At 40.5% G+C, this 14,735-nt stretch overlaps 1 protein-coding gene and 1 long non-coding RNA gene across 2 annotated transcripts; one reads left to right on the plus strand and one right to left on the minus strand.

Moving 5' to 3' along the window:
* Positions 1-504: 504 nt before the first annotated feature.
* Positions 505-10,106, plus strand: LOC115567530 (uncharacterized). The gene is made up of 6 exons (XM_030394220.1): positions 505-555; positions 4,339-4,666; positions 7,448-7,485; positions 7,592-7,951; positions 8,941-9,032; positions 9,250-10,106. Exons 2-6 carry the CDS (start codon positions 4,423-4,425, stop codon positions 9,320-9,322), a joined length of 807 nt encoding a protein of 268 aa, XP_030250080.1. The 5' UTR covers positions 505-555; positions 4,339-4,422; the 3' UTR covers positions 9,323-10,106.
* Positions 10,107-10,475: 369 nt separating this feature from the next.
* Positions 10,476-14,587, minus strand: LOC115567535 (uncharacterized). Its single transcript, XR_003981216.1, has 4 exons — positions 14,214-14,587; positions 11,380-11,422; positions 11,248-11,285; positions 10,476-10,714 (listed from the first exon to the last, which is right to left on the minus strand). It is a non-coding gene; the product is annotated as an uncharacterized LOC115567535 (long non-coding RNA).
* Positions 14,588-14,735: the final 148 nt, after the last annotated feature.

Below are 14,735 nucleotides of genomic sequence, written 5' to 3' on the forward strand. Positions count from 1 at the left end.
TGAGATATGTTGTCTCAGATCAAATAAGTTGTGACTGTAAAATTTTATCCAAAAGTATGGAATTAGATTTGTGCCAAAAGAAACAAACAAAACTTCTTAAATGTCAAAGAAAAACAGGAATTTGACAGAACATAAAACTCATTTAAAAAATAAAACTTAGAACTTCACTCAAACTCAAATTATTTGTCAAATAGAGTTAAATATTGGCCTTTTACTCTTCTAATAAAGCATTATTTAGTTTACGGTTCCCTCTGCTGGTTTCTCTCCGCCCAGACTTTTGCGCTGACTCTCAGCTTTGCGCTCTCTCTGCAGCTCTGTGTCGTTTGCACTCCCTGACTTTTTGTTTGCAGTTTTGGCACAAACCTCTCGGGTAGGCGGGCCTTTTCAGCAGAGCGTCCCCATTGGCTAATTAGTTGTTGACTGACACAGCTCAGTACCTATGTGTTAGCTAGCACGCTAAACGACCCTGGCTTTAAAACAGAAAGAAGAAGAGGATGACGACGACGACAATGAAGAACAACAGTAACAACCCACAACAAGAAAAACTAATGAAATGTAAGTAGTTATTACACACATTTATTGTTCTTCATTGTCGTTGTTGTCGTCCTTATCTTCTTCTTCTCTCCGTTTTAAAGCCGGGGTCGTTTAGCGTGCTAGCTAACACATAGGTACTGAGCTGTGTCAGTCAACAACTAATTAGCCAATGGGGACGCTCTGCTGAAAAGGCCCGCCTACAGGTTTTTGCCAAAACTGCAAACAAAAAGTCAGGGAGTGCAAACGAGTCAGCTGCAGAGAGACCGCAAAGCTGAGAGTCAGCGCAAAAGTCTGAGCGGAGAGAGACCAGCAGAGGGAACCGTAAACAAAATAATGCTTTATTAGAAGAGTAAAAGGCCAATATTTAACTCTATTTGACAAATTATTTGATTGCAAGTTCTAAGTTTTATTTTTGAAATGAGTTTTATGTTCTGTCAAATTCCTGTTTTTGTTTGACATTTAAGAAGTTTTGTTTGTTTCTTTTGTCAATCTAATTCCATAATACCATAGCTTAGCCTTTTCTTCATCAGAGTGGTGACTCTGGCCTTTGCATGCAGCTGGGTCGTGGGCTGATAATGGGCTTGCATCTCCTGGACCTGACTCCACATGCATCTCACGGGTTCCTTCTCCGGCTCTCTCTCCTCTCCTCCTGTCTCTGTGCCTTCAACCTCTTCATCTCTCTCTCCTGTCTCATCCTCTGTTGAATTTTTAAAATCAAGTATCAAGTAAGTCTAAGTATACTACTGAGTCATGACCTAATATTTTAATGCCATGTTTAGTCACATTATTACTTATCCATTCAAACATCCAAATAATATTATTGATGGATAATTCATACTGTGCCTGAACATGGCCTTTAAATATTCTGATTCATTGCATGTCCTTTCATTTTGTTTGCCTAGGCTACATTTACAGTAGGTTACAGGTTAGCATCTCTATTGGCTATCTGTTGCATGTGTAGGCTCGTTCACTATTTTTCTCATTCTCTTAGCTTATTACAATTCTCACCTTTCCTCCTCTTTGCCTGATCATCCTCTGCCTTTTGTTGCTGCAACAAATGATAACTTGGATTGATGCAGCCTCTTACCACTACATTGCATCTTTGCTCTGATTCATTCAATAGCCATTCTAAAAATAGACCTGCAGTCCGTGTTTACTTTCGGTTTTAATGAAACGAAACTTAAGGAAAAAAGATACCGAAGACATGACCTCGGTGTCCTCAATGGTGGCTACGGCCCTGAACACACACACACACGCACACACGGCGCTTCTCAACACACAGATTCAACATTATGCACATTTTGGCCCCACGGCAAAAAGTGACAAATTGTAGTCCTAATAATTGCATGAATGCTTGAAGTATAGACATATGGCATTGCAAACAGCAGAAGGCGCTGCTTCTCTCCTCTCTCATATAGGCACTGCCACCTCACACAGGCTTCAAATCCTGCCGTGACACAATAAAATTGTTATTAATATTTGTGAATTGCAGTATGTATTATTACTTTATTCGAAGCTATACAATGGCGAAAATGATAACAGAGGCAATGTTTAAAAAAAATGTATTGGACAAATAAAATAAAAAAATCTCGCCAAAAAGACTGGGGGAACGCTGTTCGCTGTACGCTGTTCCCCCGCGTCCCCCGCGTCCCCCGACCACTACACCCCCTGGTAATCAGGGTTCGATTATTTTCCCCTGTGACCTACGTGACGTCATTTCAACACTTTTCTACTCGTTGTGTGTGTTGAGCGGGATGAGGTAGAGTGAATGACTGACTGGCTGACTGACTGGAGATGTATTTTTGACGTGTGAAAACAAAACAAAACAAAACAAAAAGTTACATTAGTTAGACAATTAAGCATGATAAAATGAAAAGCATGTTACAACGTAAATTCTATTTACAAGCAATGACATGCTCAACACGGAGTAGGAAGAATTCAGTTATTAGTTAATCCTAACCCTAATCCACAACGCACTAATAGATCATAGTCAATTTACTTAATTCCTGAACCTGTGTACCTTCGTTAGTACCATCTAACTATATACAATCTGATACACAATATGTACAATTAATGTATAACATAATAAATATATTTACATACACACCTGTATGTGTTGAACACATGTACAAATACACACCTACGAACACACATCTACCTACATACACTCACGCATACAAATATTCAGTGACCTCCATGACATATATGTTGATCATTTTCGGTTGTGTTGAAATGAAAACAGACATATTTATCCCCACAACCAAAACAGTCTTGTTGAGACCCGTGTCACCAAACTTTAGCCTATAATGGCTTCCTCCTTTCTGTTTCCCCTTATGGATGTCTGTACTTTGTGGTAAGATGGGCTCATCCTGTCTCTCCCATATATTCTACCATTTTGTCATTATTGCTTTTCCCTTTTTGAGTTGATTGATTGATTTAAAAGCACATAACAGAAAATGTGCAGCTGCCACTGACCTGATGCCCAAGTCCTCCAAACGTCCTTCAACTTTCTGTCCAAAGTTTTTCTCAGAGAGCATTTCAGGGAGCATTTTTACCCACAAAAATGAAATAGTGTTCATCTGACGGGCGACATGGAACCATCTTTGGCCCACTGGCCTCAGTTTGGATGGTGATGGTCTGAAAAATAATTTATGCAGCTGCCTCTTAGTGGGGTAGAACCTTAAGGCTTTGGGAAGTCAGTGACTTGATATATAAAGAGTGTGTGAATGGACCAGGTACTGTCAGACACTTCTCTCACTCGTGATATTGGGTTTTGACCTGTGTGAAGTTTGATGTTATATTTCAGACTTCATTGACTTATTATTTTCAGGGTTTTATAAAACTATTCCAAGTATTCAGTTTTTCTAAGAATGTTGATTTTTGAGTCTTAGCACCCAGCTCGGCAAATACTGAAGCTTTGGGATGGCGACCGACCCGACCTACAATCTCAAAGCATCAGTGTTTGAGGAGCTGGGAATCGGACTCAACAGCGAACTTTCTTACAAAGTAGATCTTTAAGTTTAGTAAAAGATCTTGATATGGTCACATACACACACAGGTTTTGTTTTTTTTACTTGTCTTTTTTAGACGTCTTTTCAGCGTTCACTGGCTAAATGTAACTGTTATTGAATTTTGGACATCCTTTTTAACTTCAGTCACAGAGTCACAAAGTTTGTATAACCAAATTTCACTAAGCTACAGGGAGGATTTATTCCCTGGCCTCATGAGGCATGAACTTTACTAGGTGAGCTATTTATCAGCTTTATTTCATACAACATCTTGGTAAATGAACCTTGGTGCATTACCCTATTTGATGAAGGTTGGATGGCAAAAACATAGAATTTAATAAAGCTGATAAATAGCTCACCTGGTAAAGAGCAAAGAGCAGTTTTTAAAAATACTTAAATTTTCACTCACAAGAAGTTCTTTGGATGACTGTGACCGAAGGTTAAAAGATATCTAAAATTACATTATAAAAGCTTAATTTAATATGGACATCATGAGCCAACATTGAAAGTACCTAAAAAAAGAAAAAATCTTTCATCATTCTTGCTCTCTGGGCATGTTTTGTGTCAGCAGAGGTGTTGAAAAGACATATTTTGGATGTGTTTTTGCTGAGTGATGTTAGTAAAATTCATGCAAGTGGGATGAACAGAGTGCAGGAGTTTATATTCTGATACTGTTCGGGTGAAACATGCAGCACAGCGGCTTCCAGGCATGTGTACTCGTTGTTTCCTGTTTGGCACCAACACTTTCACTGCATCAGATGATGTAATATGACGTCCTTGATTTGTTTCCACCCAGAGGGAGGAGGCGTCCCTCTGCAGAAAGAGTAACGTTAGGCGGGAAAAGGACCGAGGACGGCGGGCTGAGATCTCTTGGTGAAAAATGGCTCCCAAAACCAAAAAGGCGATACAAGACTTTCTGGAGAACCTGACAGCTGGGAACTTTAAGAAGTTCTGCCAAGCACTCGTGGACCGCAGCGATAAGCCTCGGATCGCAACCAGCAAGGTGGAAGGAAAAGACTTTCTGGATGTCACAAACGTTATAGTCACAACCTTCGGTGAGGCCAAAGCTCTCGACGTGGTTATTGAGCTGCTGACAGAGTGCAAGATAAATGCAGCCGACCTCGGTAAGTGACTCTCTGCTGTACTTGTACAGAAACTTCATGCATCACCAGGCTCCTCATTAGCAGTGGACGGATCAATCCAAATATCGATAATATCGATATCTATGTTGGCATTGATATTGATCGATACCAGTGTAATGAGATCAACACTTTACTTCCAGTTTCTCCCCTGTATGAACTGCTGCAGTTTCATCAGAGAGGCGACCTGGCTGTCTGTGTGAGTGCCGCTGCTTTCGAGTGCTGCTCCTCACAGCACGGAGCAGGCACGCTTTGCTCCTCCTCCCCACCCGACAGTATGGAAGCAAATCTGTACCAAAATTCAAAATAAAATGGATTAACAGAGATGCTTTTTCATTTTTAGAATATAGCTTCATTTTTTGACTCATAAATAAAATGAGTAATAAATCGTCCAAATTGCGTTTTCATTTTCCTCTTCAAGACTGCTCATTTTGTCACACGACTAAAAAGAAAAACTAGGAGGGCATGGCTTTTTCGTTTTTAATGCCCGCCCCCCGCAAAAAAGAGTTCAAAATTTGAATTTGCAATCCCAAACGGCGCAGGAGAGTGACGTCAGCGGCCCCTCTTCTTCTTCAGCCCCCAGTCTGACCAACTGTGCTACGCATCTAATACGTCAGAGGGCGGTGTGCATATTCGACGCACTTTTCCAGTGCGCAAATGCTCTAACATTTACGGTGATCGTAATAAAACTGCTCGGTGCTGTTTATTCCCACAGACGTCACATTTACACACAGATTTAACTTAAAGGGGAGCATTCAGTGTATTATATGTAGGGATGTCCCGATCAGGTTTTTTTATACCCCGATCCCGAGCTGAGTCCTTTAATATTTAGTATCTGCCGATACCGAGTCCCGATCCGATACTTAAATTAACTTACTTAATACTCCTTAACTAATATTGTCCTGGATAATACAGCTGCATTGAGGAAAAAGGGCACCTGCATCCAAGCTGTTCCTTTTTTATTTTTTATTTTGTTGAAACAAATACTTTCATATGGCTCTTTCTTATTCTGCATGCTATTCCAACATTGGCCGACCACCTTCCTTGTGTTAGCAGGTGAGTGTGTGACGCTGCACTGTGACAGAAGACTCTCGTGTACAGCCAGCTGAAGTGTGTGAGACGCAGCCCACGCTTGGTTCCTCCATGTCATCCACTGCGTTTTACATATTCCTTACGTTGTCATGTAAAATGACGTGGACGCGTTTCTTGTCTATTTAACACGTGTTCCGCATCCCCTCGATTGCCTGTTTTACACGCTCTGCTGTATGAGACCCACGAAACTGGTGCGCATACCGGGGATATGAGCTGGTTATCCAGAGCGATTCATTTAATTACCTTCTCTGTAATATTTGTGGCCATGTCGCTGTCTCGAGGATATTTCTCTTTCCTTTTGAAAGTATCCGCGAGTGTTTGCTGCTTCGGTGTCCTGCTCGACTGAACACGTTGTGTTCTTTGAGTGTTAGTTTTGTATATGCCGTATCAAATGAGTATTATTAAATGCAGGTCCGTGAAACGGTCGTATTGCAGATGTCACATGTCGCCGTTGGACTGCTTTCACTTTCTAATAACTTATTTCCACACTGCAGACATGTTATCCACAAGTTTGCCAGAGTAACGCTACGCGCGCGTCTGAGTTCTGCCACAAATTGTGCTCTGACGTAAAAAAAATAAATAAATAAAATAAAATAAAATAGAAATCGGGCTTGGGTCCACGTTCAAAATTGCCGATTCCGATCAGCGGAAAAATGTCCAGATCGCCCCGATCCCGATCCTACAGATTGGATCGGGACATCCCCAATTGTATGAAATGACCATTTATGAAAATATCCAAATATCAGAAAAAAAAACAGTGAATGAAAAAGGTTATCCACAAAATAAAATACATTTTCACAAAATAAATCTCATCTTATAATATATTTAATTAGTTTGACTGTTATTCATTTTTATTGTATATGCCTGGATAGTCCCTGCCTCTCAAAAGACAAAAGGCTGATGAAGCATTTCATCTTCTTTAAACAAGATTGTGGTGTTGTTATGGTATTGAACAGCCTTAGACACACATCACAGCGCGCAGCGTCTTGATTTACAGCTGTAAAATTGCTCCAGACGATGTTCCTCTTTCCTTCTTTTTCTAAAGTTTTTAGTAGCAATTTAGGTGTGAAGATACAGTCATCCAGAATTTGGACATTTTTGGTTCTGGTATCTTGAAAGTGCTTGAATTTCACTCTTAAAAAAGTTGTATGAACCCTGTAATAGACACAATAATGTAGAATCATTTCAGACATAGGCACAGGTAGCACCTCAGCACAGGGAAGTATCAACAGTGCAGATGTGAAAAATTCTTTGGATGATATTTCTTTGTAATTCATTTAAAGGTGCGCTATGGAAGACATTTTAGTCAGAAGAGAAAGATCTTCACTGACAGAGTTTTTCCTCAAAGGACAACACAATTTCATACTGTTCATACTTTGTTCATATGTGGCGGACCCTGCCACTTTTCTATATTCAAACAGTGTTCTGGGGACGTCATTTTCCTCTGAGAACAGCTTGTCTGCCCCCTATTAGAAAATACGCATATTTCAGAGTTCCCGAGTTGTCAGTCACTAAATCAGGCAGTGGATTTTTAGGTGTATTCATTTGTCTAGACATGCAGGCCATTAGTGTGTATATGTTGGAAGAGTGTAGCGTTTAGATTAATGCTGCAGTCAGAAACCTCCTAAGCATATCTTACAACAACCTTTCACATCCTATTTTCTTTCTCTACAGAATCAAAAACCAGAAAGAGACCAAAAGTCTTTGTGGACGTAAGTTGAACTTCACACACTGAAATTCAAGAATTCTCTTTAACATGCGTCTGGTTCATTAAAAATAATACTCACTGGTGTTTTCATTTTTGTTCCTCTCCTCTAGAATGGTGACCCTGCCCTCCCTAGAACCTCGAGCGGGGAGTTGGAGACAGAGCCCTCACAGGAGGCTCTGAACATTGTGGCAGACCAGAAACAAGCAAAGGCTACTAGAAATGGAGGTCCTGTGAAGGAGCCAGAAGAGGTGGAGGCTGATGCGGTGGCCCGCGTTCGCTCTGAGGGCGGGGATCCGTCTAATGAGTGGCTCGTTCTGAGCCGGTTCATCATTCAGTTTGGCCAGTACAAAGGTCAAACCTTCAAGTGGCTGCTGGAGAATCATGTGGGCTACGCTGTTTATGTGGTGGCCACCCACCAGGACGAGCGAATGTGGAAGCGAGACGATCGGAGCCCACTGATGGTTCACAAGGTACTGCAGAAAAATCATACTCGACCGGGTGCCTGTGCCTGAGATTGTTCTTACTTACATGCACTTCTGACATTTTACTGTAGCTGTTGCACATCTGATCTATTATAACCAAACCATGTCCACAGTCCTGAAGTCTCTCCCCTTTCTGGAACCAGTAGAAATGTTCCTTTTGTTTTCAGTCATGCTTCTTGCGGTGTGTAACAGTTTGACATTATCATGTCAGCAATTTGGAGTTTTGCCATTATCATATGATTTGGAAAAAAAAAAAGAAAGTTTTTCACTACCACCATTATCATGAACAATATCATATGGCACACTCCTACCAAACACGTTTCCTAAAGGTTATTATGCATGAAACCTGTTCAACCTACAAGGTCGTCTCGACAGAGCAGAGTTGTGGTAGCTGCGCTCTCCCTTCTGGCAGAAAGGATGATCTGCAACGTGCCTATACATGCTGCGATCAGCTGCAGCACCTCTCGGCGCCTGATTAGCTTCTCACTCAAACGCAGCCCCTCATTTCTCATAAAGTGATATTTTTATCTTCCAAGTTGGCGATGGCCGCGGTCGGAGGCGTTATGTTTTTGGGTTGTCCACTCGTCGCTACATCTCGTTCTTGTAAACGTGATATCTCAAGAACACCTTGAGGGAATTTCTTTAAATATGGCACAAATTATCCACATGGACTCAGTGATGAACTGATTAATTTTGAATGGTCACAATTTATATAATAAGTATGACAAAACATGTTTCCACAGTGCAAAAGGACAAAATGATAAAGTGAAGACATTTATATCCGAAAGGTCCAGAGTTAACATCATTGTGACATCATTGTTTTATTTTTTCATTTTTTTATTGTCCTTAGCCAGTAGATAATGGTTATTTGTATCATGTGATCTCCTCAAACTGCCCATAAAAGTTGTTTTATCGAATTAATTATAAATTGTGTAGTAAGAGCTTTAATAATAACACACATTTCTTTTCATTTGTAGGACCTTTTGACTCAGTACTCCATTGCTTACGCTGAGGTGTTGAAAGAAGTCAAACTGTATGCCACTGGAGGCCAGCCCAGCACTGCCTCAAGGTATGTGCTGTGTTTTGGAACAAGTTTGGCTGCGCTTTCCTGATGAGCAGCATATGTTATAATGTGTATATTATAAATATCTATAAATAAACTAAAGTTAATGTGCTGCTTTAACTGTCACTTGTAGATAATTTGTTTGTGTATGCACTGTCCTGTGTTTGTGTTTGTCCTCTGTTGCCTCAGACGGCCTGGCTCACTCAAGTTTCCTCTTCCTCAGCTCCAGGCCCACACAGGGGAAACAGAAAACAAGCTGGAAGAAGAAATCATTCACCCCTTACAACCGTTACTGACTGGAGGACTTCTTAATTACAGATTCTATTGGTCCAGATTTTAAAACCAGGAAATGTAGACGTCCCAGACATTTCAGCAGCCCACTGAAACTTTTTGTTAAGCTTTTGTAATGAAAAATCTTTAATGAGTACAAATTGATACGCTGATATTGTGATATTTGACTTGATGAATATATATATATATATTATATACATATATATTATTCATTCACATTAATAAACCCCTTTAATTATAACTTTTACTCTGTGGTAAACGTTTTTAATTGGAGGTGTAATTTGTAGGAATTGACATGTATTAAATGTAAACATTAAGTTGTTTCTCGTAAAAAGGGTCATTTTGTCGCAATATTTCTACAGTGCATTTGTTTGGCTTCAATAATCATGTAGTCAAAATCGGATGTCACGTCAGTCCTGATGTAAAATGTGTCTCTTTAGCAGCCGTTTGAACTCAATGTTTCATCTGATTTCATCATCATCGGTAAATGAATATAAGATGAAAACAAACATGTAAAATTTTATAAATTCTGTTAACAGTAAACAAAACATACTACTTCTCTGTCACCCGACAAGAAAATCCCCAGACTCCCTTGAGAAATCGCTCAATTTTGTGACTTAAATACATAGTGTTCATTTGTCCCTGTGATGAGTTTATTTTGCTTATAGTTCCAAGGAACCTAAAAAAGAAGGAAGGGTTTTTGTGTCACTGACTCTCACTTTGGTGCCAGACTGTGGTGTCAGCTTGGAGAAACACACGAAAAAGCCAACAAATAAACGTTGTATTACATAATTTATATTCATTTTACCTAAAATGATTGACAGGGTTGATAATATCATGATCAAACTGGGCAGGTTTGATTAATTTCTGCTCATGAAACTGCAATAACCCTGCGAACAGGAGCCTTTCCTACACAAAGTCGTGGAACAAAATCAGTGACATAATGAACCCTTTTGAGGTTCCTTGTATAGAAAGTGAAAGTGAGATCTGATCACAACTGGTCACTCCAGTTTTGTTTATCTGTGTAGCATAAAGAGGATCGAGCTCAGTTTCGTTTTTTGGAACCCCGGTGTTGTAAAATCATAAATGAATGAACCTTGAACCTTTAGAAACGGAGTCTGCGAACATGACAAAACAACCGTCTTCCAGCACAACACAGAAGTTCCACAGAGCACCTTTTAATAAAAAACATTATTGACTTGTATAAGATGATGAACCACAGAGCAAAGGCAACCCAAGAAAATGTATGATGGCAAATTCTAAACCATTGATGTCTCAAGTCGTTCAGGCTGGTTGCTGCAGGTAATCCTCTGTATCCTCTGACATTGTTCTGGCTGATCAGTTCATCCAACACGGCGTCTGGTGTTCACTTCCTGGATGAGATTCCTTGAGTGTCACTGAGGAGAAAGAGAGCGACATCGACTCATTAATGGAACACACTGGAGTTGTTATCTTATGTCTTACATTAGGATTTATGGCTATTGAGTAATCAAAGTTCAGATTATATGGTAATTTTCTTAATCCAAAATGTTGTTTTGTGAAACGTATTGAAGATGTTGAAGATTGAACATGCTGCATCGATCCCTGTGAATCCCTTGTGCACGTGAGGGCAATTTGAACCCAGTGCAGAAATGGCGGACCCCGCCACAAACTACAGACCGTACAGAGTGGTATTTATGTATGATATGGCTGCTGCATGAAAAAATGTGCACTATAAATGGTATCAACAATAAGGTTTTAGCTAAACTGTGTCAAAATTAATGGTTGCAACAGTTACATGAATACTGATTTATGAAATAATTGACTTTACTGTCTTGGCTTGTTCCTCTTTTAGGGAAGCTTTTCATATAAACTGAGGACAGAAAGGACAATAAGAGCCAACATCCAGCCTGCAGGCAGTAACATGTGAAGGTGCATAATCAATCTGTACCTTTTCCCACCACCATGGCTCTGCTGAGGGTCTTGCAGCTGTAAAATATTGAACATAAATTAAACTGTATAACAAACATACTCTTTGCACAGTGCTGTACAAGTCAAATTCAGAGCATGCAGGTCGACTCACTGTAGAAAACGAGGTGTCTACTGTAGTCCATTTGTCGCTTTGACTGTAGAAACACAGAAAGGAACACGTTGAGTAGCGCTGACAGATTACCTGCATACAGTTTTCTCTTCAGTGACGATTAATCTGGGCCTCAGTCTGCCATGTAGCTGAGGTGTAGTTTCATGTTACAACTGAAAACCTGAGATACGTTGTCTCAGATCAAATATGTTGTTACACATATTATATTACTGTTTTATACTCATATCTTTATTTTTACTGCAGGAAGAGAGTCCAACTGATAAAAAACAAGCCAGGCCAACATATTGGTAGGTCAAAGTATACTGGTAAAATATATAATAAATATATATCCTTGTTAAAATAACAAGTTGAATCATAAGCTTATTCACATTCTCGCTGAGAGTCAGATGAAGACAGCATGTTATGCACTCTGTACGCTGTGAAGCTACAGCTGGTAGCTTAGCTTAGCATAAAGACTGGAAACAAGGGGAAACAGCTAGCCGGCCTCTGACCAAAGGTTAAGAAAAGCAGCAGGGACTACTTTTTGCCCAGGTGCAGTGATTTCCAGATCGCCTGTCAGGTTGTTAGGCAACCAAGCAGAGAGCTGTTTTTTTTTTTTGTTTTTTTTTTAAATCTTTGCTGAGAGCCAGGCTAGTTGTTTCGCACTGTTTCCAGTGTTTGTGCTAAGCTAAGTTAACCAGCTGCTGGCTGTAGCCTAAATGTTGTATTAATCTCCTTTGATTTTGCTTTTAAAAATATGTTGTTTATTTGTTTATTTATGCCAAAATAAATATTTCTGAATTTTTAAACAACAACCAAATACACTCAAAAACAATATCAGCCCTAAAAGTTCTGGCCGTACCAATGTAGTGTGTCTGTATGCTGAACAGCTACAGCCAGTAGGCGGATTGCTTAGCTTAGCATCAAGACTGGAAACAAGGAGAAACAGCTAGCCGGCCTCTGACCAAAGGCCTTGGTGCAGTGATTTCCAGATCTTGTGAGGTTCTCAGGCAACCAATAGGAGAATCCAGATATGGTAATTAATATGGTTTAGTTGACGGGTGGATTTTTTCTTTTGAACCATTGTACCGATCCAGGCTAGGTGTTTCCACTTGTTTCAGGTCTTTATGCTAAGCTAAGCTAACCAGCTGCTGGCTGTGGCCTTATCACCACAGACGGATGAGAGTGGAATGTCTTCATCTCAACAAGGAAGCAAACAAGCAAAATGTTAAACTATTGCTTTAAAAAAATATTTTTTTTATGGTCGAAAATAAAATAAAGCCAGTATTGACATGAGCCTTAAAAAGTGTTGACCAGGCCCTATATCTATAATCTGTCATTTTAATGTGGCCAGTTTTAAAAATGAAAGTAAAATAATAGGAAGTGTGTTTTTACAGGTCAGTTTATTTATTCAGCTTGGGTTTTGTGTTTGCAGCCTCTTCTCCAGTAGCGCCGAGATCGAAAAGTGGCTAAAGGTATGTCGATTGCTGTTCAACGGCATATACCGATCCCTAGAATGGCATACCGATCCCCAGACTGACATACAGATTCTCGGAGTGGTATGCTGCTATTATGCCGCTGTTATTCCACCGACACATGACGGTATGTGCCGCTTGAGATTGTTACGGCACTGAGAGACTGTTGGATGCAGGGGCGGTTCTAGGGGGGGGGGCCAACAGGGGCCTGTGCCCCTGTAACTCTGAGTCTGGACCCCCCTGTGGCCCCCCTGACAGGGAGTCTGCATTAATAACACAATGACAGATTTCTTGCAATGATTTTGTTCTGAAGGGAAAGGCAGAAATAAAGTGTCTCAGCAGTTTACTACCCAATCAAAATAGCTGAAATTGTAAACACTGCTTTGTCTGAATGAGGGATTTGTCCTTTTTTCCGGGTTGTATGTGCCCCCTGACAAAAAAGCCGGCCCCAACCTGGCCCCCCTATTAAAACTGGTCTAGAACCCCCACTGGTTGGATGGGTACCGCTCCCTGATGAATATGCAAATATGATGCCACTGGGCTGGTTTGACGACAAGTACAGCCGTAAACGTATCCTTTTTTTTTTTGTCTTTATTGACAATGCTAACTTAACATTTTACTGCAAGTAATGTTATGTTGTTGGGATTGTACGCGTATAGACAGTAATTACACGTGGGACTCTTACGATATGATAGTAAAGTAATATGTCTAAATGTCCGCCTATAAACTACTTAAAGCTAATGAAAGCGCTAACCTTAGCTAACATGGCTAATATTAGCCCAGCCACCTTAGCCAGTCTGACTAATCGATAGCAGAACTTTTGAGCCTGCCAACAAAACAATAGTTAGTGACGGGTTTTCATTATTACGGTGGCTGGGCTAATATTAGCCATTACTGTCTATAATTACTATCTATATGCGTACAATCCCAACAACATAACATTACTTGCGTTAAAGTGTTAAGTTAGCATTGTCAATAAAGACAAAAAAAAAAGTATACGTTTACGGCTGTACTTGTCGTCAAACCAGCCCAGTGGCATTACATTTGCATATTCATCAGGGAGCGGTACCCCTCCAACAGTCTCTCAGTGCCGTAACAATCTCAAGCGGCACATACCGTCATGTGTCGGTGGAATAACAGGGCATAATAGCAGCATACCACTCCGAGAATCTGTATGTCAGTCTGGGGATCGGTGTATACGCCGTTGAGCAGCAATCGACATACCTTTAGCCACTTTTCGATCTCGCTTTCACTCTTCATGCTGTGTGCTGTACATGATAACATCTGACTGCTGTCAACAGAACAACATGATCTACTGCAGCCCAGTTTAAATACTGGCGGAAATATATACAGTAATCTCACCGAGTGCATCTGCGTCCTCGTTGCAGTCGATCTGCCTCAGTGTCTCCACAGTCACCTGGAGAGCTTTTGACTCGGTAAAAGTGCAAACCAGGACGTCAACGACATCCAAGTAGTTTTTACCCTCCAGCCTGTTCCGTCTGATTCGCGGCTCTTCTCTGCGGTCCAGAATTTCGTGACAGAACTTCTCAAAGTCCCGCTTTGACAGATCCTCCAGAGTGTCCGCCAGAGCCTTCCTGATGGTGTTTGGAGGCATTTCTCAGCCTGTCACCTGCAGAAAGGTGTGAATCTGTAGCTCTGGCGTTTGAGTTGTATTCTCCTTCCTCACTTCGTTATATAGGAAGATAAGTTAACAGGAAAGAGGCATTCGCGTACGCTTGAAAAATATCGGAATTATGAAATGCAACCGCACCCGACAAAGCGGGAAATAGGACAGCAGGTACAGGTGGAACTTATTATTTTTCTAAAAAAATTTTCAGGGTTGTTTTTTTTAACGTCCATTTTTCAGTCCTTTGCCCTCACAGA

The sequence above is a fragment of the Sparus aurata genome, chromosome 17 (assembly GCF_900880675.1).
Source record: "Sparus aurata chromosome 17, fSpaAur1.1, whole genome shotgun sequence".
NCBI lineage: Eukaryota > Metazoa > Chordata > Actinopteri > Spariformes > Sparidae > Sparus > Sparus aurata.